At 40.2% G+C, this 23,949-nt stretch overlaps 1 protein-coding gene across 2 annotated transcripts; it reads right to left on the bottom strand.

The window, feature by feature from the left end:
- Positions 1 to 236: 236 nt before the first annotated feature.
- On the bottom strand, positions 237 to 23,949 carry mapk14b (mitogen-activated protein kinase 14b). 2 transcript variants are annotated; one of them, XM_069537446.1, is made up of 12 exons: positions 23,472 to 23,949; positions 15,870 to 15,999; positions 10,585 to 10,643; positions 9,670 to 9,781; positions 8,255 to 8,284; positions 8,107 to 8,154; positions 7,845 to 7,959; positions 6,562 to 6,633; positions 4,700 to 4,779; positions 3,639 to 3,717; positions 2,477 to 2,650; positions 237 to 2,344 (listed from the first exon to the last, which is right to left on the bottom strand). In XM_069537446.1, exons 1-12 carry the CDS (start codon positions 23,588 to 23,590, stop codon positions 2,277 to 2,279), a joined length of 1,086 nt encoding a protein of 361 aa, XP_069393547.1. In that variant the 5' UTR covers positions 23,591 to 23,949; the 3' UTR covers positions 237 to 2,276. The 2 variants fall into 2 exon arrangements, with proteins under 2 accessions (XP_069393547.1, XP_019942433.1); XM_020086874.2 differs by lacking the exon at positions 4,700 to 4,779 and adding an exon at positions 4,186 to 4,265.

Raw genomic sequence — 23,949 nt, 5'->3', positions numbered from 1 at the left:
CTGGCGGATGTGAGGCGTCTGGGAGAGAGAAGAGGGAAGAGCAGCCAAGGATCAGTGCAGGACTCGGGAAGGAGTGTGTGGATGGAGAAGTTCCAGCAGGAATGGGGGAGCCAGGGTATGGAGGACTTTAATGTGAGCAGTAGAATTCAAGTTTTCTTTGTTGGCTTAGAAGCCAGTGAAGCTGAATGAGGAGTGCTGGGATATGGTCTGTTGTTCCTGACATTCAAAACTCACTGTTTACTGTTCCAGGTTTGAAAAATAGTAGTCTTTATTTTCTAATGGTGGTATTTACACGTGGCATGGCCTGCTGTCTTGGTACATGTAACAAAGAACATTGTAAAAAGATACGAACACATCTTCAGGCAAAGCAACTATAACCATTAATAACCAAATGAACTGGGATATGGACGAGATAAATACCGTGTCTAATCGAAGATAATGTTAGAGGCTTCAGCTTTGCCCTTCAGCATCCAGTGAGTAAACGTACACTCTTTCACAAACATGTGCCCTAATAAATCATTCAAATGAATTACAAGTATGGTTCTAGCACTGCTAATAAAAAACAACCAATAATACAGAATTACAGAATAACATCAATTCTTGATTTAACACACAAAATAAAACATACATTAGAAAAAAAAGACTACATGAAAGCAGTTGCAAATGAAATAGTGAAGACACTGTTATTGTTTGGTTGAAATTAGCCAGAATATCTGTGGATACAATTTGCATGTGTCACATTGTAGGTGTCGTCCGATGTATAAAATGGTCCACACAGAAAAAAACACGTTTAATGTCTTTGCATCTCAGAACAGGAGTCCACAGTTTAGTGGCTTATAAATGCTAACGTTTACTAACTTGTAATATTTTGATTTCTGGTTGTTGTCCGTCACCATTTTGTTTGATAATAAGATCATTCTGGAAGGCAGTACCTCAGGGAATATATCAGATAAATACATTTTCAGCAACTCTTTAGAAAAAGCAGAACTAGTGAGAAACAACTGCAAGATGAGCAAAGGTCGTCTTAGAATTTAAACTGACGTGGTCGTTGTGGGCTCTGCTGCACAAACTGTAACTGCCGTCACCACAGCCCAATTTAAGTGTGAGATTACTGACGATGCCTTTGGTTTCTGATACAGTAAGCTCTTCATAAATAATAAAAAGAACCTTGAGATTCTGACAAATAATATTCTCTTTTACATCGATATACAAACAGCATAACAAAAGATCATAAATACAGGCAAACTGGTGCCCCCGACATTCAATATACATCAATATTACTGTGTTTTAATAAATGCAATATGATTAAATTACATTGTCAGTTGATGTTGTGATAGCAAAATTGCAATAAACTAGTGAGCCTTAAGTGGCTATATCATGCTCAAGTGGTACTGTACATGACTATTTGCTGGAACATTCCTCTGGCACCACAGAACACAGGAGCTAAAATAATTGATATGGAAGAAAAGGAGTGGGGAATAATAAAAATATTAAATGAGCCATACTCTCCAAACTCAGCTCTGGACTCTGTAAGTCTTCAAATCCAACAATAAGAAAAATGAAGTTTTGAATTGACTTTTAGAGATGAACATTTTCTAGACTATTCTGTACACACGTAATAAATTACCTACTGTATCTGTTTATATGCCTTTTTACGGCTAATCTCTAGTTAAAAAATTCATACTGTCAAAAGGGGCCAGTAATAACTATTACACACATATAGTTACTGTTTTACCTGAAGTACTCATGTACAAATACTGTTTGCTGTCATATTTACACAGTTCTATGCACAGATAGGAATTACATCTAATTTAGTATGTGGAAAAAATATCAACTTTAGACGCTTCGTTGTTTGAAACTATTCCTAGATTCCTGCTTGGTCATATAAAAAACACATCAGCAGTTCAATTTCTACCATTTACTTTAAGATACTGACATGTTATTTCTAGATCTTTTAATCAATTAAGGGCACAATATACACAATAAATGTCAGAGGCAAAAATGTAGCTAATATATGAGGAGAATTAACAGTCTGCCTCAGTATTTTGGGGATGCAAGGTAACAATAATGACAAAGTGGGGGGCTGGATGAACAGGATGTAGAGTTGTATCCCTGATATCGCAATGTCCCCCCGAGATGAATGACGGCAGGCACTTGAATGTCATGTTTGTGCGAGGTGTGTGTGAGGGTAGTGGTGGATAGTCACATTAGACTGATAGTTCATAAAGAGTGTCTATTGGAAAACAAAAGATGGAATAAAAATAGGCGATTCCTCCTCAGGATTCCATCTCGTCTCCATCGAACGATGGCGGTGAGAAGCTGACGACCTCCTCGTAGGTTAGTTCTGAAAAATATAAAGTGAGATTTATCCAAACCTAACGTAACCTAAATCTACTGTACATATTTTCCACCTAAAAGGTAGGCTTGCAAATCATAGACTAGGAATCCACAATATATCCACAACGTGCAAACTTACTCTTCCATTCCTCGATCTCCAGCTCGCGGCTTTCAAAGCTCTGGTCGTAAGGCTCCGCTTCAGGCTCGTCATCTGGATCGTGGTACTGAGCAAAGTACGGGTGAGCGAGAGCCTCAGACGCTGTGATCCTCTTGTCTGTGTCCAAAACCAGCATCTTCTCAAGCAAGTCAACCGCTACAACACCACAGCAAAGAGAAGAACAACAGTCAGAATAAAGAAAAGACTGAGGTGAGTGCAAACAACACAAACTTGTTTAACAGGAAAACTTAATAATGACAAGCTTTTGTTGAATAACCTAAGAATGTCAATCTAAACACCAGTCCCTATGTCCTGGGGTTGTCACACTGCTTTCAGACATGAACTCAGGAGGATAAACAAATAGGTCACACATCAACAACGCAACAGGAGATTCTTCACTCAGAAGCATTCACAACATCACAGTCTTCAAGTGAGGGGGGAAGAGCAGGACATAATGCATTTAATCCACTGTGGAGGTCATGTGTTTTTGTTTACAGCACATTGACACCAGTGAGACGATATTTTTTTCCTTTTTCTATGATTGTTATTTGTATTATTTTAGCCTTGGTAGCATGTTAGTCATTAACACGCCCCCTTGCTCGCATTGAATCCTCCTGAGGATCTCCAGCTGGGCTGAGCTCTTTTAGACACACAGTTAAAAAACTGTCAAATGGGGTTTTGTATCTTCTTCATGGATTTTGTCAGTTCACGTAGTCCATTAAAACTTTTTTCTCCATAATTTCATCCTGTCTCTACACAGTGTAATTTACAGCCTGTATATACAAATAACATCTAAATAGTATTTCACTGTGATATCTTTGCAACTCTATAGAACATAAAGACTAGGAGCATTAAAAGTAGTGCAGAACCTATTGTCTGCCAGTCATCTGAACTTGGATTATAAAAGAATAAAAGATGACAAGTACCAAAACCGTCCAATCAATGACCTGCAAACAGTTTGTATGATGTCATGTTTACTCCTCTTATATAAAGTCAGTGTGAACACGAACTCAACCTAATCTTTCATACTGTTTTAAAATGGAACTGTGGAGCACCCTTACAAAATACTGTCTTCACACCACTAGAGGGAGGGAGTGAGCCAGTGGAATGTAAGTCAGAGCCTGATGGTGAAAAGGGAACTCACCGAGAGGGTTGGCACCAATAAACACATCAGCAAAGTTCCTCTTAGGCATGTGTGGGAGTGAATTAATGTAGTTCCTCGCCTGTGGGAGATGATAAACAAAAACTGTGAAAGATCTTAAAGGAATCAGATATTTTAAACAGCTACAGCTGCATTATCATACTTTAAACACTTGTTACATTTTCCCAAACTGCACATCTTTTTATGCTTCCTGCACTTTAATTAACACCCAATTCACACACATGAGACACTGTTCCCTAATTTTCAAAAATCGAGATGTAATACAAGTGCAAACAGCCTCAGCGTCAGGAAGCTTTGCTGTGACAAGCACGGTGAGTCAGAGAGGAAACAGGGAATAAGTGGTGTGAGAGCAGAGGCTAATATGCAGAAAGAGGACTTGTGGGAAATATTTCAACACATCGATTCTAACGGTATTTGTCTGTAAACAGGAATGTGGGTTTCGGTTGGTCGACGACTGCAGCATGGCTCTGTTTCCAGCCTTTTGGGAAGAGCTGGGGCACGTGAGAAGGCGGGCGGGCGTGTGGCTCACCTCATGGCTGGGCATCCTGCTTATGAGGGAGGCTGGGGGTGTCCCCGTCAGGCGCATTATCTGCTGCAGCTGGTTTATATCTACAGCTTCTGAGTCAAGGGGCATCATAACATGAACATCAGCATGTCACAGAGCAGGGGTGGTTAGGGCAGTTGATATTCAGTGGGGGGAAAGGGGAGGTGGGGGAGTCATACAAATGGGGAGGATGAAGAGGATGGAGGAGGGAGGAAGTCACTTTATGAGAGATTAATGAAGATACCCAGACGCCTCTGTCTGTCATACAAAGAGATTAGAAGACATTAAGAAGTCATGGAACATGCCTGAGACAAGTGGGAATCAAAGCCTTGTGTTTAAGAGCAAATGAAGCCATTTAGAAAACACACATTGTCAGAATGCAGCGTAGCGGTGTCAGCATTAGGACCATCAGGACTGACACTCTATCTCTTGCAAGGGCTACACAGAGGCAACACACACACAAAAGCAGGAGTAGGTGAGATGGTACTTTGACACTCACTGACTCCGAAGAAATTTTCATCAAGAGTTTGGGCCCTGGGGTTCCGACGAGCATCATTATAAGCTTCAACTGATCAATGTCTACCACACACACATGAAGGAAAACAGGAGGGATGGGCGGATGGAGGGTGTCGGATAAGGAGGAGTGAGCGGTACAACTAGCAGAATCTGCCGTCTGTGAAGGATGAGACGTTTTCATTCATTCAACAATCAAAAAAACAACAAAAAATGTGAGGAAAGAAATTGACAAGTCAGATGTGTGGAACAATGTGGTGCACGGTGACAGAGAAAAAAAACTCCCACGTTCATCAGCAGTAGTTTTCCTGTACTTGTAGGAGTGTGCTGTTTTATTAGACAAAACCAAGCAGTACGTAACCCAGTGTTAGCTTAGTAGTTTTGATTAGGTAGTTTTAAGAGTGAAAGGATGCAAGTAACGATTATTTCTATATCTGATAATTCTTAACTTAAAAAAAAAAAAACTCAAACAAATGTTTAGTGAAGATAAGAGAAGCATAAACAAGAGAATCTTTCAAATGTTTTGCTTTAAAACATCAGACACTATTAACAGATTATCAAAATAGTCTTATATAAATTTTCTGTCACCTTATATTTGCAGTTCAACAAGTAGAATAAACAAGTAGTGCAAGCAAACAGCATGCTAAACTGCTTTTTATAGAGTCAGTGAACTGCACTTACAGTCTGAGGTGATCTAGTCTTAATGGTTCTGACCTAACTTGATCCCGTATTTAACCACAGCTCAAAGTGGACAAGCTGTCCCCAATTATTTTATCATGAAAACAGAGCAATCAGCATGCTCATGTTTATTCACTCTCACAGAGGGGGGCTGCCCTTCTCCCATTCTGACCATTTCCATCCTTCCTGAAACTAGTTGGGCCGATCACAACCATTTATCTTAACTGGGGCAAGTTTGAAACTGACAGAAGCGCCAAATGGAAGCTCCACTGAAACATCACAAGCTGTTCAGACATATTTTCCCCACTTTAAAAATGCACGTGAATTCAAGCATCTCAAAACTCCACATGCAACGGATTCACGTCTATCAATTGATCTGCACACACATGAAACAATCCATAAATGAACAGGAAGAAAGTCACAACAATTTTTTAGACTTTTGTTTACACAGAAACTTTGTCAAAAGTGATATTACGCACAAAATGTTATTCATAGTTGTAAATCAAAGTAAACATTGTGATTGACCAAGTTGTGTGAACTGATCATGCAACAGCCAAGTCATGCTTCTCATCCATAACAGGGCCATGACAATGTGTATGCCAACCTCTATAGTTAGTTTGCAAGTATAGTGTGTGTGTGTGTGTGTGTGTGTGTGTGTGTGTGTGTGTGTGTGTGTGTGAGGGCATATCTTAAAATCAGTATGTCTTCCTGTATATTTTTGTATTAAAGCATGTGAATACTCTGCTAGTGCAAATGTGAAGCTCTGTGGGAGGGAAACAGGAAGGTGTGTTGTATGGTGGAGAAACTGTGGGCAGCACTGAGTCATTGTCCACAGGGTACTGCAACTTTTATCACACGTACACACAGGCACACACACACACACCCGTTTCCTTGAATATTCTGGCATGCAGCTCACAAAATTCAATACTTAACAATGGTTTGAATTAGACTGTGTATGAAACGCTGCGTTAAAATAAAGCAACAGTTTGTGGGAAAGCCTGGCAGTGCAGCAGACAATAATCCTCATGCAGTTTCTGCACAATAAATCACAAGTATACACAAAACAGCAGAATGCAATGCAATCCTCTGCTTCCATCAACGGAATACCTACAGGTTGACTCCAAAAAGCCATTTAATTATTGCACGACAATGACAGCGGTGGAAGGATACGGTCTGTACCAGGGAAGAGCGTCCGTCCTGTGAGTAGTTCAGCCATGATGCAGCCAACTGACCAGATATCCACTGTTAAATAAAAAAAAAAAACATGCAGCATGGTGACAAAGATCAAAATTACCTGCTTCCTAATCTTCCTATTCAGTATCAGTTATATGCACCAAAAGTGACTTTTTACCAAGATAATGTTGCACATGGGACAGATACAGTACATTCAGAAAGTATTGAGACTTGAATTTTTTTAATTAACGACACTCAACACTCAATGTGATGATGGTGTTTAGGGCCATGTTGCTAAAATTAAAACCTTTGCACACTAGAGACATTAAGGTCTCACCTCTGACACGGACACATTGAACCAATCCTAATGTTACGTCTTGAACCAGAAGAGAAGTAGTAAAAGAACAACTTCCTTCTCCTATATCCAGTCTCATATTAACTTTGTTTGTTGATGTGTCTAATGTTTGTCTTAGCCATTACTCCCAGTTATTGTTGTCTTCGAAAGAATATGATGAAGTCGACTTGAAGCTAAGATGAAGCAACAGGTGACGTAACTTCTGTTGAAGAGAATTAATGAACCAAACGCTCTCATCAGGACTATTTACAAACAACAGGACTTTCTTGTTTCCATGCAATTTTCAAAATCTTTTTTATCCAGGAGTGAAGAAATTGGCCTCTGAATTATTCACTCTTTCGTGTCATTTATTTGTGCTACATTAAATGAGCAAATGTCTTTTGTGTCCATGATGAAAAAAAACAAAATGCTTCACTGACTTAAGAATTGAGAGTATTATAAAAACAGGTACTCTATAATTAGTAAGTGCTAAAGTTACTAAAGTACTGTATTTGAGCATCTATGCACACATCTCAACACCATATAACAGAAGTGCATATCAGAATAAAATTCTATCCAGCAAGCACAGTAACATGTCAACTCGACCAGAAAATTGAAAAAGCTGCCCTAGTTCCTCTACAATCACCCTTATCATTTCTTGTGTAATAAATAATTAACAAGTGACGTCAAAGAGGAAAACTGTAAATAGCGGCTAAAAATATATCTGCTCAAATTATGGCTTTTTACGGCGTTGTATCCTGCAAATATCAAACACTCTGTTATTTATTACATTACTGCTCCAGCACTTTTTGTCAAATCAAACCACCCTGAACACACCAACACCAGTGAGCTATTTCTGCACAATTCCACTTATCTGAAATCACACACAGTTTATGTAATGATGCATTTAGTGGTGCCCAAATGAATAATGGCTGAACATCTGTACCTGTCATGTTGTAGTGCATCCAGTTGAGCATGATCTCCGGGGCTCTGTACCATCGCGTGGCTACGTAGCCCGTCATCTCGTCGTCTGTGTGCCGTGCCAAACCAAAGTCCAGGATCTGACAGGTGAAGTGATGTTTGTGTGTAAGAGCAGCAGAGAAGAAGCAGAGGGAAAAATACATTACAGAGACAGCACACTTATATGAACACCCTCAACGAGCTTAATCATACACAGGGAAGATTGTTGGAGGTCGACTGTTTCACACCTTAAGCTCACAGTCCTCATTCACAGCCAGATTACTGGGCTTCAGGTCCTGAGGGGAAGAAACACAGACGTCACTTTCAGGATGAAATCCTTAAGGTAAAAGGAAATATAATTTATTAAAATTATGCAACAGGGTCATCATCACTTACTCTGTGGATGATATCTGCAGAATGGATGTACTGTGGGGGGAAAGAGGAAAATGTACAATTTAAATATACCCTACATTTCTTTAAATCACAATATTAGCTGGCTGTGGTTATGTGTGTTCAACCATGTGACGCAGATACAGGACTTTGAAAATCTACACTGTTAAAACTCTGTCACTAAAAAAATAATGCTTTTGAGAAATTTTGTCTGAAAAATAAGCTTGTAAATGTCATATATACAATACTTTAAGGCTGCGTATACAGTATAAATATGAATGATAAATACCAGAAACCAATGACAGACCATGATCATCAGAATATATTCATAAATCCATCTGTGGTAGTGGGGGGTGGTTAGTGTCGGTGCGAGAGGGAGAGAGTGGGCAGGTGGCTCAGGGATTGGTGCCAGGGAGAGAGTTTGATTGTGTACAGGTGTACTGTGTTGGCTAATGACTCTCTCCCCTTTTTATCAGCAGTAGCGTGCTGGGACAGCGCTCTCGGACACACACACACACAGGAGGAGAAGCTGGAGGCAACCCGGGAAGCCCAGCAAAACAGCATTAAAATATGCATGTGTAGATGTGTGTAGAAAAACGAATAAAGAAAGTAAACCGAACACTGACTGAGTCATCTGTGACGAGGAACCCGCGGTGGCACGAGTCCTGCTACACCATCAATCAATCATTTATATGGCACCTTTCATCAAACCAAATGCAATTCAAAGTGCTTTACAAGTGACAAAACATAAGATGTAAAAAAAATAATTTAAAACTTGTATGTCCTGTCAGGGAATTCTCATTCAAAGGACCATCAGTTAAACAATGGCTACATCCATATTACTACTTATTCTTTTTCAAACTAAACCCCATCTATAATAACATGCCTGAAAAAACATACAACGTGGCCACACACGTACAGTGGGCATGCACATCCTGCTGGACAAGGGAATTATCGCAGATTTCTCAAATAGAATCTTGTCTCCTACACATGTAGTAGTTGTATCGTTACACTCGGTTGTTTTTGCCATGATGGTCATGTGATTTGAAAGTGATGGATCAGCGAAGGTTACATCATTATGGACAGACCCAATCAGCAAGCGGCTGTGAGTGACATTGTTTCCAAACCTCTCAATTTCTGCCTGTCCATTCTTAATCGCCACCCTCGAGTTTTTAAACTAAAACAGGGCCAGCAGTGTTTTCAAGCGTCTCTGTTTTAGCAACTCTAAAAACTCCAGAGTAGTGTGGACACAGAGTTAATGCATTTTAAAACAAAAACATAGTAGTGTGGATGTAGTCAAAGAGACAACAGTCTCTTATTGAACCCACATTATGTTTCCCCTCTACTATACATATAAAGGGAGCCATCTGAGGGTCCAGTGTCGACCTGGACAATTGTGTTGTGCTGGAAACTTCACTGACCTTTAAGCCTCGGAGGATCTGATAGATGAGGAACTGGACGTGGTCGTCAGTCAGCTTCTGACACTTGACAATGTTGTTGAGGTCTGCCCCCATTAGGTGGGTCACTAAATACCTGCAAATCACACAGCAATCAGACCTGGGCTCCAAATGTCCCTCTCACTGACTAGTATTGTTTTAGTTTTTTTTATAGTATTTTGCAATTTATATAAATTATTCTCTATAATCTATTACTTTCTAATATAATAATCAAATTAAACAACAATTTATTTTAAGTTGTCTACATAACTATACCTGTACTAAAAGAAAACTCGGCAACAAACAGTTGCACTGTTAGAAAGTAAAAGAGGGGAAGAGATGCATAAAGAAGGCTGGAATCCAGAATTGTTCACTTATTATTTATACAGACAACAGATCAGCTTAAGGCCATGTGGTCTTGTTAATGTGAAGAGTATCTGACCTCATTCCACAAAAAAGACAAATGACAATCTTTATTGTTTAACTTCAGTTGTGTGTGCGTGTGGTGTGTGTGTGGGGGGGGGCTCATCTCATATTACCACAAATGTGCAACAAGCTGATGATTCCATGCAGCGGATTCAAGGACACTGAATCTCACACACACACACACAGCCCCAGACACTGCCAGATGGCTGTTACCATGGAGACTGTGATGTGCACAGCGCACATGTTCACCCTACATTCACCTTGGTACAACCCGCCACATTCTGGACTAGCATGGCGCTATGGATTATAATGTGTTTGTCCCTCTAGATTCAGTCCCATGTTAATCTGCTGAGAAGGCTTTCATTGTGTTAGAAAGAGGGAAACTAAAGCAGCAGAGGCTGAGACAGAAGAGAGGCAGAGAAATAGACATGAGAAAGGACATAAGAGAGAGAAAAACTAAAGAAGGTGACTTACACATCACTGAACTCCTCTAAGCTCGTCGCTGGCGTGAAAACGTCTAATAGGCCGATCACCTGAAGGCAAAGAAAGAGACAGAGAGGTCAGGAAATATTTTATGTGACAGACTCCAAATGAACAAAAATTACAGTTTTCATTTAGTGTTTAATAACTTGGAAACAAAACATGTCGTTTGCTTCGTGATATCACAGCCACACAATTAAATGTTGACAAAGACGTCAGATTGACAGTCAACAAGTGTGTGATAGAACTTGATGTTATTCGTTCCACACTATCTCAAGTTTAAATTGATTCCATCAAGCTTTCACCCGATTCCTGCCTCGTTGCACTGCTCAAGTTCAAGGACCTTAATATTTAGTGACGTACACTTGGCTATCCTTGCTCACTGTTTTGGTTACCAAGCGGCTGAATCACATAAATGGGGTCAATAACAACCACAGCCGATATGATTTCAGAGGAAGCAGCAGATAAAAGTCTGTGCATCGCGCTGACAGGACAGGCACCAGCAAGTGCGACTTAAGCAAAACATTACGTTGAGAGACCTGCACAAAAACATGTTGTGTTAAATCTCACTGGTTTCATTCCAACAAATTGTTAAAGTACTTACACAGGCTGAGAATATATTCATTTACTGCTGTAGATGCCGTTTGTAAGGTTTGTGAGTTTGCGATTGAATGACTGGAAAACCAAATGTGATGTGTGGAAAATAGAATATGACAGGCTGCTTATCAGTAACACTTTGATGAGTATATATACATAAAAGGCTTGTTTTATGCAATGACCCAGTTTGAATGAAAGAAAAGAAAGATTAAGTACAAAGGGAAAACAGATTGTCACATGTTTGTGTGTGTTCATCTGCTGTGATCGCACATGCACACATTCCTGCATATACGTGTGCACATCGGCAACTGAGCAGCCCTGAGTGCCGACCCTGCCCCCACCCCCTGCAGTGAGAGGCTGAGGTGGATATTGTAAAAAAAAAAAGGAAAAACACTGCAGCAGCCCGCCCACACAAGGCACAAACCCACAGCTGATTGGTGGACTGCTGCCACAACAAAGATCCGATTGGTCCACTCAGGCTTTCCAAAACCCAAACCCGGGGAGTCTCCTGGCAACAGTGTGAGCAAAACACAGTCTCTCTCCATCTAAAGCAAAGGTGGAGATTTAAACACTTTGATGATTTAAAAACAGAAAATGAAGGTTGATGCAATTTTTCCTGTTAAGATGCAACTGACAGTCGTGACCGCAAATGGAAAAATAAAAAACAAAACTGTCTGGTCCACGACAACACAAAGCATATAATGAAATCGTAACTGAAGTCAGGTTACTCAGGATCTTGTATGATTACAATGATATGGGCACTGTTTCTGTATAAACCCATAAAAAGCTGTTTCTGCTCAGTCATTATGGGGCAGTGAGTGTATATTGATGAGGAATAAAAATATTAAAATGATTTTAGCACAAGAAATATGATCCAAACCCCCCCTTGTGCTGCTGACTTATGGTGTCGCATGGAGCCAGAAAAGTGTTTTTGTTGGACATTATTATGTCACAACAAAGTTGACCTTTTGGATATAAATAAAATAAAATGTCATCAATTCATTGTTTTATCCATTTATTTGTCTGAAAACATATTTAGCACATTAATTATTGAAAATGGCTAAATCTTGACATGACAAAAACATGAAGCAAAAGTGTCTTGATTGCCACCGGGTGGCTGGCTACAATATACAGTAGGTCATAAAGACAAGCTCCTCCATGTTCGTGGATGGGACGTGGACCAAACGAACTAAGAACAGAATTTAAAAAAAATAGTTTATGTAATTTTAGGTAGTTCTTTTGACACTGATATTTGTTCAAGTGCTCATTTTTCACAAAGTTTTGTTTTAATTAGTCATTTGATGCTATAAAATTGGGATGAAACATCATGATTGACAGCTGAGACTTATTCACGATTGGTTGAGCATGTGAATTAGCGGGACCTTGTTACCGTGGCTACATCCCCTGATCACTACTCTGGCTCCCACTGTGCAAGATGCCAGCGTTCATATTCAGGGATATTTTAGCTTCATTCATTGCATTGTGAGAGAAAGCGCAGATGCGTTGTCCATCTTTATTCACAGTCTATGGTTCATCTCCTGTTGAAGTCGTTTGGTCCTGGTGCTCCAAATATCTCATGTTGACATGAACGTTAGGTCACAGTGACTTTGACCTTTGACAACCACAATCTAATGTGTTGTTCCTCGAGTCCCAATGAAGGTTTGTTACAAACTTAAAGAAATTCCCTTGAGACGAGCGGACAACCAAAAAACATAATGCCTCTGGCCAAGGGTGTTGCCTGTCCTTAGATAGTGAAAGTGTCAGAATACTTTCAGAACACACTGTTTATAGCTGCTGTGACACCAGCATGTGTCGTGATGGCATCTAGAATCACTGAATAGCCAACGCATGAAGTCCAGAGGGTGTGTAATGAGTTCTTCTAGGCAATAAGGCGGTATGAAAATATGTTCTCATGAAATTAAATTAACTCTCTAGACATCCTTCATGGTACTGTGGAATCTAATGTACTGTTGGTTTTCAGCTGCTGCTGATGGGTTTTCCCCTTTGAGACGTTCCATGATTCTTGGAGCTGCAGTTTCTTTTTTCCTCTGACTGCGTCATCTAAAACTGCTCAGAGAAAAGAGCAGTCCACCCTGTCACTTATCATTAAGCTCTCACAACAAGCCATTTAAACTATAGTGTTACAATAGCTTACAGCAAACACCTGAGCGAACCATAGAAAACAAATCTCCACCCTGTTCCCGTGCAAAGTCCCCAGTACCATCTAGTCTTACACACACACTGATACACACACCATTCACCAGCTGACCTGTTTCCATGCAGCAACAGAAACCCATCACCTGCACTTCAGCTTGTGTCATTACATAACACATAAGGATGCTCTTCATCTGGGCAGTATGTGAGCAGGATGCAACAATAGAGCACAGGAACTAGAAACTGTGCTTGGTTTCAGTATGTGAGCACATATCTGTACGTGCATGCACACATGGAGACTAAAAACCAAAACCAAAGCAGTGATTGTTGAAGCTAGGGCTGTGCAGAATGATGACATTCATTAGGGGACGATAGGAAAGCACCTATTGTTTCATATTACTCTCTAAACCTTTGTTTTGTTGCATCACAAATCACATAACAGCAATATTTCTGTCAGAAACAGCACGGGTGCAGGAGGGAAATTTGCATGAAGGCAACACAAACAAACAGGGTAATTACAGAAAGACTCTGATCTGCGAAAACAAAACGAGGAGCTCGTACCATATTTTCAGGTCTTACTGCACAGTAAGTAAGGTAAATAATCAATACCAAAATCATTGAAGTAAAATGGCATGAATCAAAATCGCTGTAGCGGCAACATGAGATTCAAGACAGCACCCTCACTACCTCGACTTGTGTTCACTTATATCTATTTCATACTCCATTTTCTTAGAGTTGCTTGCTTTTAACCACAGAAGGTGAAGGGACTGCGATTATTTGGTGAATCGCTGCTCACTGAGTGGTGTCGTGCAACGTGCTCGAATAATTGGCAGTGAAAACCTCTTCTAACAGGACATCACACCAACCATAGCACCTCTTTTAGCTCCAGGCCGTTGATCGTGTGTGATTATGTTGTCACACTTGAAACTAACAGAAGAAACAACGTCAGGCTTCTTAACAGGTTGTTCGTATTTCATAAATGAAGCTATATCATGAGACGACTTGGGTGCAGCACCGAAAACAACAAATGTAACAAAACTCTGCTGAGAAACTAGCTTTTCAGGGTTGTTGCAGGTTTCAACAAATGAAGACCTTTATCAGACAACAATGAATGTAATTTAAGATATGAAGAAATACCGGAGTTATTTTTTACACTTCCCCATAATTTAAGGCCAAGTAGCCTAATGCCCTCAAAAGTCACGTTATTTTGAAAACTATAGTCAGAAACTATCGGTATCCAAGTAGGGTGTGCTGTGAATTAAAGTATTTAAGGCCCAGCACATAACATTTTAACATATTTAAAATTCAAATATTTGAATTTTAGACTTTGTTAGACCCTGCAAAAACCCTGTTAATACAACAGTTAGTTTTGAATAGAGCAAAAACCAGCATCATTAAAGTCTTTTACAGACTAATGCATAATACTGTAGTTTGTCTATATTCACTCTTTCAGTTTAAGCAGCCTCAGAGTTTGTTTAACCTGCAGGACTAGAAATAAATCAATCAGTCAAACAGCCAAGAATTAGATCTGTCACAGATGATGAACAGGAAAAGACAGAAAAATGTTGTGACTGTTAGAGAAAATCATTTTCCGAGAGCAATCGATTCCCTGCAGTGACTCAGTCAGCTGAGCAGCGATCGCAGTGAGCCATCGACAGACCTCCAGCTAAACAGAGATTTTGGAACATAGCCAAACTGTTACATTGTCAGATGATTATGTGAGAAAAGATTTTATTCACTCATGATAAATCTTGTTTTACCTATTTGATTCTGTATGGTACACAGTGTTGTCACTCATACAGCTTTTATACAAATATTAGCAGATATATGTGCGGTTTTTGAACATAATTGCCAGTAGACGAGTTTCTGTTAATGTGAACGCAGCTCCAGGCAGGAGGATCACAGCAGACATTAAGACTAAAACATGGTGTAAACATGGACACTTGGATGACACAGGAGCAGTATGGAAGCATTTTATGTTTTTTCTGATGGTTTTTTTTATGTTTGAAGAAGTGGGTGACCATTTACTTCAACACTTTTTACCACAGAAACTCCAAAAGTGTTTTGTGTTGGCATAGTGGTGAGTATGTAGATATAGAACTGCTGGAGTTAACAGAGTGAAAGGGTCAGCTGTAGAGGCTTGCAATTCATTTTTAATGGTGCTCACAGTCCTTTTGCAGGAATGCTTCATAAGGATCGGCAATGTGGATCCAGGGGATGGGGAGGGTGGGCTCCAATTTTGTGTATTTGTTTGCATTTTGGTATTTCACTAAGTAAAATAGAAACAATTTGTAGAAAAGTTTAGCTTTTCAATTTGACACTACATTTACATGTTACAGTTTCAGTTTCTAATAGTTGTTCCCTGTCAACTGTTATGTCACATGAACGTCTATACACAAAGCCACATTCCTGAGGGCAAAGCTGTATAAGCTGCAGGAATCAGTAGTAGAGTAGTTGGGAGTGCAAAAGTTCTCGTGCATGTCCTGTTCTGTGCATACAGGAGTCACACAGAGGTGCATGTGACTTACATTCTCGTGTTTCATGTGTTTGAGCAGCCGCAGCTCTCTGTAGGTTCTCTTTGCGTGGATGATGGACTGGAAGGGTCTCGACAACTTCTTCACTGCTATCTTCAGGCCTGTCTTCACATCATACGCTGAACTGAAAAACAAACAAAGCATGTGAAGGTGGTTAATTATAAGAAGTGAACTCATTTGATCAGGCTAATGACAAGTGTCGTGTCAAGACCTTAAACGTTTCTTTTGATTTAACAGATAATGAGGTACTTCTCTCGGTTGCAGAGGAGGCCATAAGCCAGTAAAAAAAAAAAAAATAATAATACACAACATTGATTGCTTGGTCTCACTTTTGGCAAAGCAGTGCAAAGCAGTGTTCACACAGAGCTGGACAATCGTTTTTATTGATGTTGTTTAAATGTCCTCTGTTTAAGGTAAACAGAGCAAAAGAGGTGTATCATTCATCGGCTATTAGCTTTTTCATTTATCTGCACTCGTACGCAGATAGCTGTTCATAGAGAGAAGATATTGCCTTGATTGAAAACAACTACAAAAAGTGTCGGACTGTGAACAGTGCACAGTGAATGTAAGAGGTCTTGGCCCGGATATCTGCTGTCTAAACCTGACACCCCAAAATATTGGCCCCTGGAGACTTATTCCTCAATAGACTGTAGCTGATGGGCTCTGAGACGGTATCATGTTGTTAATACTTCAGTTGATTTGAATATAATGGTTTAATGTGTATCATATCTAAGTCAACCCTGTGATCCTGCTGAAGCTGTCCAAGTGAGTGCACACTGTGTTTGTTTTGTTCCTCATTCATCCCTTCATTCATGATTTGACTCATTTCATTTTAATGGTGTAAAGAATACCTCACAAAAAAACAGCCGTGGCAAAAGAAAGTGCAACATAAAAGCTCAGAGTGAAATGCACTCGTGTTGTATTCCTGTAAAATAAGCACTGATAATAAAATAATGCAGCACACAGAAAGTAACATTTGACAGGATATAAAAAAACTGGAATGCCACTTAGTGTAGTGCTTTCAGTAGAGTACAGTCAGGGCCCAACACTGTCCTTATGAAACCACATCTGGGTTTTTATTTGAATCTGCACCAGATTGCAAACATTCATAAATATCAGTCCCTAAACATGTTATGAAGATTCATGTAATAAAAAAAATAAAATTAAAAAAAAAAATCGCTTCAAATTTTAAAGAAAGTGATAAAAAAAAAATTATCTTCTGTAGCCAATACCACATCCTTTCACCAAGTTTCAAGAACCTCCTTCCGGGAGTTTTTCTGTAATAATTCTAACTAACAAACAATCACAGAGGAAAACATAAACAAAAATCAAAACAGGGGCCCAGACAATAAGAGACCATGAGGGGGAGAGGGCTAAGATATTGCTGCATTTCCGGTACTGTGAGGGAACACAACCTACTTACAATAAACCACATTCCTTCCAGGTCAATCACTTAAGCTGCATCACAAACGGACGATTGCAAAATCAGTAAAAAAAAAAGATCTGTGCTGACACTCGTTTCCTCCCACTGTGGTCTAACCCTGTGCACGTGTTAAAATAAGGGATTTTTTCTGCTTTTGCAGAACAAATCATACGTAAATTAAGTCCAGAAAATGAGTCACAGGGAGCAGTCAAAACTTCTTCATACTAATAACAAATCTATTTACACTCTGCTTGTTAGAGGAGGGGATGAGAATCATTTCCTCTGAACATTTCCCACAAACTGATCTGCTGCCCTTTTCAAAGTGGACGACTGGGTGAGCTCTTAAAGTCTAATATACAATTCCTCCGATGGTAGCTTTAACAATGATACTGTGTTTGTGACAAAGTGGTGGTGGTGAGCACCGTGGATCCAAAATAAGAATGTCACAATAAGCAGTGTGTGTTTTTCCTTCCAGTAAGTCAAAGATTATCTCCCACACCCAGTGTATTCTCATGTTTCTGACTTGCAGAACAACTTTTATAGTAGTGATCATGAGGAGTGTGCTTGCAGGTAAATGTGGACTGTAGAAGACTTATTGAGATGTGTGTAGTTCAAAAAAGTTCAAAAAAGATTCAAGAAAGAGATTTTATTGTCATCAGTTCCCCACAATTGAAAAAATACAGCAGAGTCACAAAAACTGTGATTCACTTCCTTGAACTCTCTCTTGCAGCTTTTAGTTAAATGCAATAATGCATGAGGTGTTTTTCTCATGACTGGCACTATATAATCTTGGCACACACACACACAGCAGCTACTGTGGCTTCATTATGACTAAATGGAATTGACTAAAATGTTACCTTGAGCCCAACTCATCTCGTAAGCCATCTGTAAACTCATTAGCAACTTTCATATAACTCAAATTTGATGTCAAAGGGAAGCGCCACATTACGAGCAGAAACAAAACATTTGCATGTATACTGAAATTATTCAAATGATTCATAGTAAGATAAACAGTGACTATGTTTCCATTCTATTCATGTGTACATGTTGCAGAGCATCATCCGATTATGAGTCTTGACATTATTATATCCACATAAGTCCTTTTTTGCCAATCCAAACAATTAATAAAATCCATTTCCCATATTGTAGCATAACTATGCTTTATCCCCAGAAATGTGACTTCTTCATGGTGCCAGGCCATCCTGTGCACAGAGCATGAGCCATCAAGCAGTCAGGAACTGTTGTATATCGATGTCAGAAAATGTTGTGAAAGGAGGTTATGTGACATAAACATGTCTTCATAATGCTACTAAAATCTGAATAATATACGTGTAATGAAGTTCTATTATTGACCTTATTCAGATTAAGTTAATCAGAAAATGATATTTACCTGGCAGTGCCTTATTCAGACCTTTGTATTAATCAGGTTATTATTGGAATATTGGTGTCCATGCAAATATAGTCAGTGATGTTCCTTGTTGTCATCTCACTTTCCTGCAGCTGAGGACACATCATCAAGATGGAGTCTGTGACATTAAATCATCAGCAGTAAATGGTTTGTTATGCACACAATGACCTCAGTCTGTTCCACTCACATAATAATGTTTCAATGTACATATGGCTGCCACAGTAATTTCATAACCCTGTTCTTATGAAACAATTGTGCTTATCATGATTATAACCTCAGTGCCAGTAAGATGACCTGGTGAACGTGTTTACATGGCAGAAGCAATAATCTCAGTATTTCCATACTTCAGCTGTAATTAAGTTATTACAGGGTTGTATAAACACAGAAATGTTCCGATGTGCTCTGCTAACAGAGAAGCTGATTAAAATAAACTCCTCGTCCTTCCTTCATCAGACCTTTCTGTCAAAAAGCAGGATTCCATGAGAAGAGTCACCACCAGCTGGGACCTATAAAAGCAGCTGAAAAGTTCACACAGTACCATAATGACTGCGTGCCAGGACATTCTGAGGCTCACAGGCTTGATCCATCACTTTATACCAAAATGAATGGCTTTGGTCTACTCACATCACAGATGAAGTCCGTTGTGTATCAGGCAGCTAAAGTCACGTTAAATTACTGGTTTCAAGCTTAAGCCTCTGGTTTGTTTGGCGAGCTGACAAGTCAGTGCACATTTCTCTGAGGAACACAAGGCACGTCAGGCAGAGCTAGCCGCAATATTGCACCTTCACACCAGATTAGCCTTGTTACACAATCTTTCCTAATCAGCAAAATATGCAAAGCTACATATGGTGTCTAAATGAATACATCACATTACGAAGGCCACAGGACATGCAGGCGCGAGTCCAAGATAAAAAAGCTTCCTAGGTGAGAGGCTGGTGAGGAAATGCATGTGCTGCTTAGAGCAAACTGACAACTAAACACACCTGTGAAAGCTGCAAAATAAACATGTGCAGGACATGCTACAAACGAAATTGAGAAAAGACATGTGCTTAAAGGTCCAGTGTGTAAGATGTAGGTGAAAGGGAACTATTGGCAGAAATTTAATGTAGAATAATCTTCATGATGTTTTCACAAGTTCATTTCAACTTAATTGTATGAACTGTAGTTTTCTTTACCCTAGAAAAGGTCCTTTATATTTAAATACTTTATATTTAAATACTTAAATATTTACATCGAGGGGACCCTCTCTACGGATGCCACCATGTTTTTTACATTAGTCCAAACTGGACAAACTGAACACCTTTTGAGTTTTTATGACAACTGAAGCTACCACAGGTTCTTTTTCATGTTTGGAAGGAGAGGGTGAGGTGAGGGGTGTTCAGCTGCAACATGCAACTTCAACACTAGATATCACTAGATTCTACACATTTAACCTTTAAATGATCAATTTAAGCATTGGGGGCAGTTGAGCACGGCACATGTCAACACTATGCCTTCAGCTGCAGCCGAGCATTAAAAGCTGTTTGTGTTTCACATCTGCAGAAAACTATTGCTTCAACAAATCAATAACAGTTATGCTTGTGTTTTGAGAATGAGGAAACAGCCAGTGAGTAATTACATGAATGTCTCAGAGAGAAAGCAGGGAATCATTATGAGTTTAGAGCTCTGATTATCTAGAAATGCGTTTGATGGTTTCTGTGTTGTTAATAAAAATGATGTTGCTGTAGTGTCACGCAGCGATAATTTTCCCTGTAAATTTACTTTGTCACTCTATCTCATCTCAAATAAGAAGGTTTACAGAAAAGCTTAGTGATAATGATGTTAATCAACTACTGTTTACTGGTCTGTGTATCATGATTTCACCAAAGCCTTAAATATCAAGAGGATATTTTTAGCCATATTGGTTGGCTCTATAATGTTCCTTTATTAATTTAACATATGTAAATGTCCCGTGGGACTGCACATGTTTCATGCTTGTTTTTGCTTAGTTAAGTAATCTAAACATATAACACAAGTCACTTGGCAGCATACAGTCTAAACAGTAATCCCCACCAGCAGCATTCTTTCAAAACGCCTTCTTTCCACACACTAACCCAGGATCTGGCTTTTACAAAAAGAAGAGCTTAGGTCAGATATAAGGAGGAAGCTGTTTCTAAGAGGTCTTGCATCTAAAAGTGACATATACTCAAAACCCTGCATACAATATGCTCTCTATATTTAAACACTGGCTTGACTTCAAGCTGAGAAGCTAAAGAGCATAATGGCAGCAACAAGAAAGACTGGGCGGGCTGAGCGACTGAGAGCAGGTGCCCCGCAGGCCGACATCTGTAACACGCTGGAGAAGGTGCTGCACGCGTGGTTATTTATACCTTAAAGATTCTGCACCCTCTAAAGGATATTTAATGGAATCCTGCTGTTTAAACCACTTTGCTTTCTAGAATTTATTGTCACTGTAAAATTCAAAAGGGTTTTTGATCACATCTCCAAGAGATAAGTGGACAGCTCCTGCTTATCATTGAATACAGAGGGAAACACTGAAGGATTTCCTAACAGGAAACCTGATAGCTGAGAAGCTTAGAATCGTGTAATGGAGCTTTTCTGTGCAAACTCTGTGTATCAAGACCAGATAAAGTCCTGATACAGCCAAAACTTCTACAGAGATAAATGGTCTGTATTTATAGAGCATGTTTCTAGACTTAGTGCCTTTACAGCAGTTTTGCCATTCACCCATTCACACAGTGCATATATGTGCAGCTCTCTATCACACAACACTCACACACTGTGTCACTGTATCTTGGCAAAGGGCACTTCAACAAGCATAATGTGGGCAACTGGAATCAAACCACAGACCCTTTGGGTAGTAGACAACTCCTCAGTCACAGCAGCCCACATATAAAGATGTTTGATAATTATCACGGTAAAATGTTGAAGACTGATCTTTGCTCCTGAGTGAAAGTTGTGGTTTTAAACTCCTTTTAATGAGCAGAGAATGACTAACACTTCGCAAACAGCAGAAAAATGTCCAACATCTGAGGTAGATCTATTCTGTTTTGTTCTTCCTTACTGTGCTTACACAATGCAAAAGTATTATATTGATGTATTTTGGATTTTTGCTATATTGCTATTGATGAAAATAAATTGCAACAGTTAAGTATATTGTTTTATTGCCCAGTCCTGGCCAGATATAATGCCAGACAAATTATTTAACTTCTTAATACTTGCTCTTGTTGCACATCCTGCCTTGATAATGACATGCATAGAGTATATCTCTACAACTACAGGGTCTATATGAATAATCTTGATATCTAAATTAACTCTTGTGAGATTTCTGCAGAGGTGTAATAATCGTTACAGATGCTACTGGGTCTGAGTAAATAAAGATATACAGAACACAAAATAAATTAAAGATTTCATGTTACAATTACTCTTTCAATCTAATTTGGTTTCTCCATGATTTAGAAAAAACTGATGAGCATTAAAATGAATCAACCATCACAAACACCACAAAGGTCCAGTGTGTAAGATTTAGGTGAATGGCATGTATTGGCAGAAATTGAATATAAGATAATAGTAATGTTTTCACTAGTGTGTTTCATCTCAATTGTACGAATTGTTGTTTTCTTTAACCTAGAATGAGCCCTTTATGTTTAAACACTTTATATATAAATCGGGAGCAGGTCCTCTCTACGGAGGCCTCCATGTTTTTTATAGTAGCCCAGACTGGACAAACTAAACACCTTTTGAGTTTTTATGACAATTGAAGTCTACCACAGTTTCTCTTTTTAATGTTTGGAAGGGGTGTTCAGCTGCAATATGCAGCTCCACCACAAAATTCTACACACTGAACCTTTAACTACAAAATGAAGAAGTAGAAGAAAACACAGAGCAGCTGGAGATGTGGAACTGGGGTCCATAAGAAGAGTGGAGTTATAACTGTGGCACTATGTCATCCATGACTGTGTAATGACTAAAAAAGCGTCACAGCTGAGGCCACTACCAAACCTCGGGACCGTGAGTCATGAGCGCACCACAACCGGAGAGAGAAAGAGGGTGACATCATTCTAGAGTCATCACACACCGTGGCAGGACTGGGTCTCCTGAATACAAAAAAAGCTCTTAGTGTGCACGAGAGGGGAGGGGAGGGTGCTTTCTGACGAACCACGTGACCTTCTGGTACTCTGCAGGCTGCACCCAACTAGAAAATGCATAATGCATGCGATGTGTGAGATGTGTGCGTAAAAACGGTGCCAGGGTTGCGTGCGTGGAGCAGGCAGGGCCCACAATGCTGCTGGGTTCTGTAGGTGTTGTTTTCTGTATCATGAGCACAGATCGTATCTCAGGACGAGGAGGCACCATGATGCGGACATGCCATCCATCAGCTATACACTCTAATAAAGCTTTGATTTAAAGCGGAGGATGCAGCACATGTGGGTGTATAGCTAAACTTCTGGGGCAGGAGACCCTAGAGCTGCCTGCAGGTGCTTAATGTGCACAAAAACAATCCGAAGAAACACGAACCAACCCCCGAAGCGCGTGCCAAGTGGCGGCGATTCCTGAACAGTGTGAGGATGTACACAATAAAAGTAATGTTGTCATCCCCCCACCCGTCTTCAGTCTGCGTCCGGCACCGGCCGATCAGCAGCCCGGGGAGGACGCAGCTGTGAAGGGCCTCTGTGGGTGGTGGGAACCCGCTCCACTCCTCTTGTGCAATGGTGCTCTCTCTCTCTCTCCCCTTGTGTGTGTGTGTGTAAAAACAACTGCTCACCACACGGATCCGTATGCGCCGGAGCCGACCGGGGACAGGTTCTGGTATCGCTCCGGGACGTCCCACACTGTTTTGTTGAGCTCCTGGAGGTAGAAGGCGGGTCTGTCTTTCTGCGACATTCCTGTGGATAGACGGAGCCCCGCAGCTCACAACACACACCAGCGGAAACTTCTGCCCTCTCTCCTCGTCTCTTCTCCGTCCTCCTCTACCGCGACGTGCTGTTGTGCTTCACTCTCTCTCCGCAACTCAAAAACACGGTGCCCCCCGAAAACTTCCTCCGCCTGCAGTCGTCCAAACTCCGGGTGCAAGAGACTCAGTTCCTCCGCTCTCGGTGCACGTCGCTCTAGGGGACAACTTCCTCTGCTGTCGGTCCAGGAAGCTCAGAGAGTCCGCGGGAGACGAGCACTCACTGGATTTTTCTCTCGGCTCTGTTCTCCTCTCTTTCTGCTGCTCTGGGCGTGCGCAAACGTGAACGTGC

The sequence above is a fragment of the Paralichthys olivaceus genome, chromosome 2, assembly GCF_024713975.1.
Source record: "Paralichthys olivaceus isolate ysfri-2021 chromosome 2, ASM2471397v2, whole genome shotgun sequence".
In the NCBI taxonomy this organism is placed as follows: domain Eukaryota; kingdom Metazoa; phylum Chordata; class Actinopteri; order Pleuronectiformes; family Paralichthyidae; genus Paralichthys; species Paralichthys olivaceus.
Note: the sequence above shows the minus strand (reverse complement) of the source record. Positions and strands in the feature narration are given on the sequence as shown.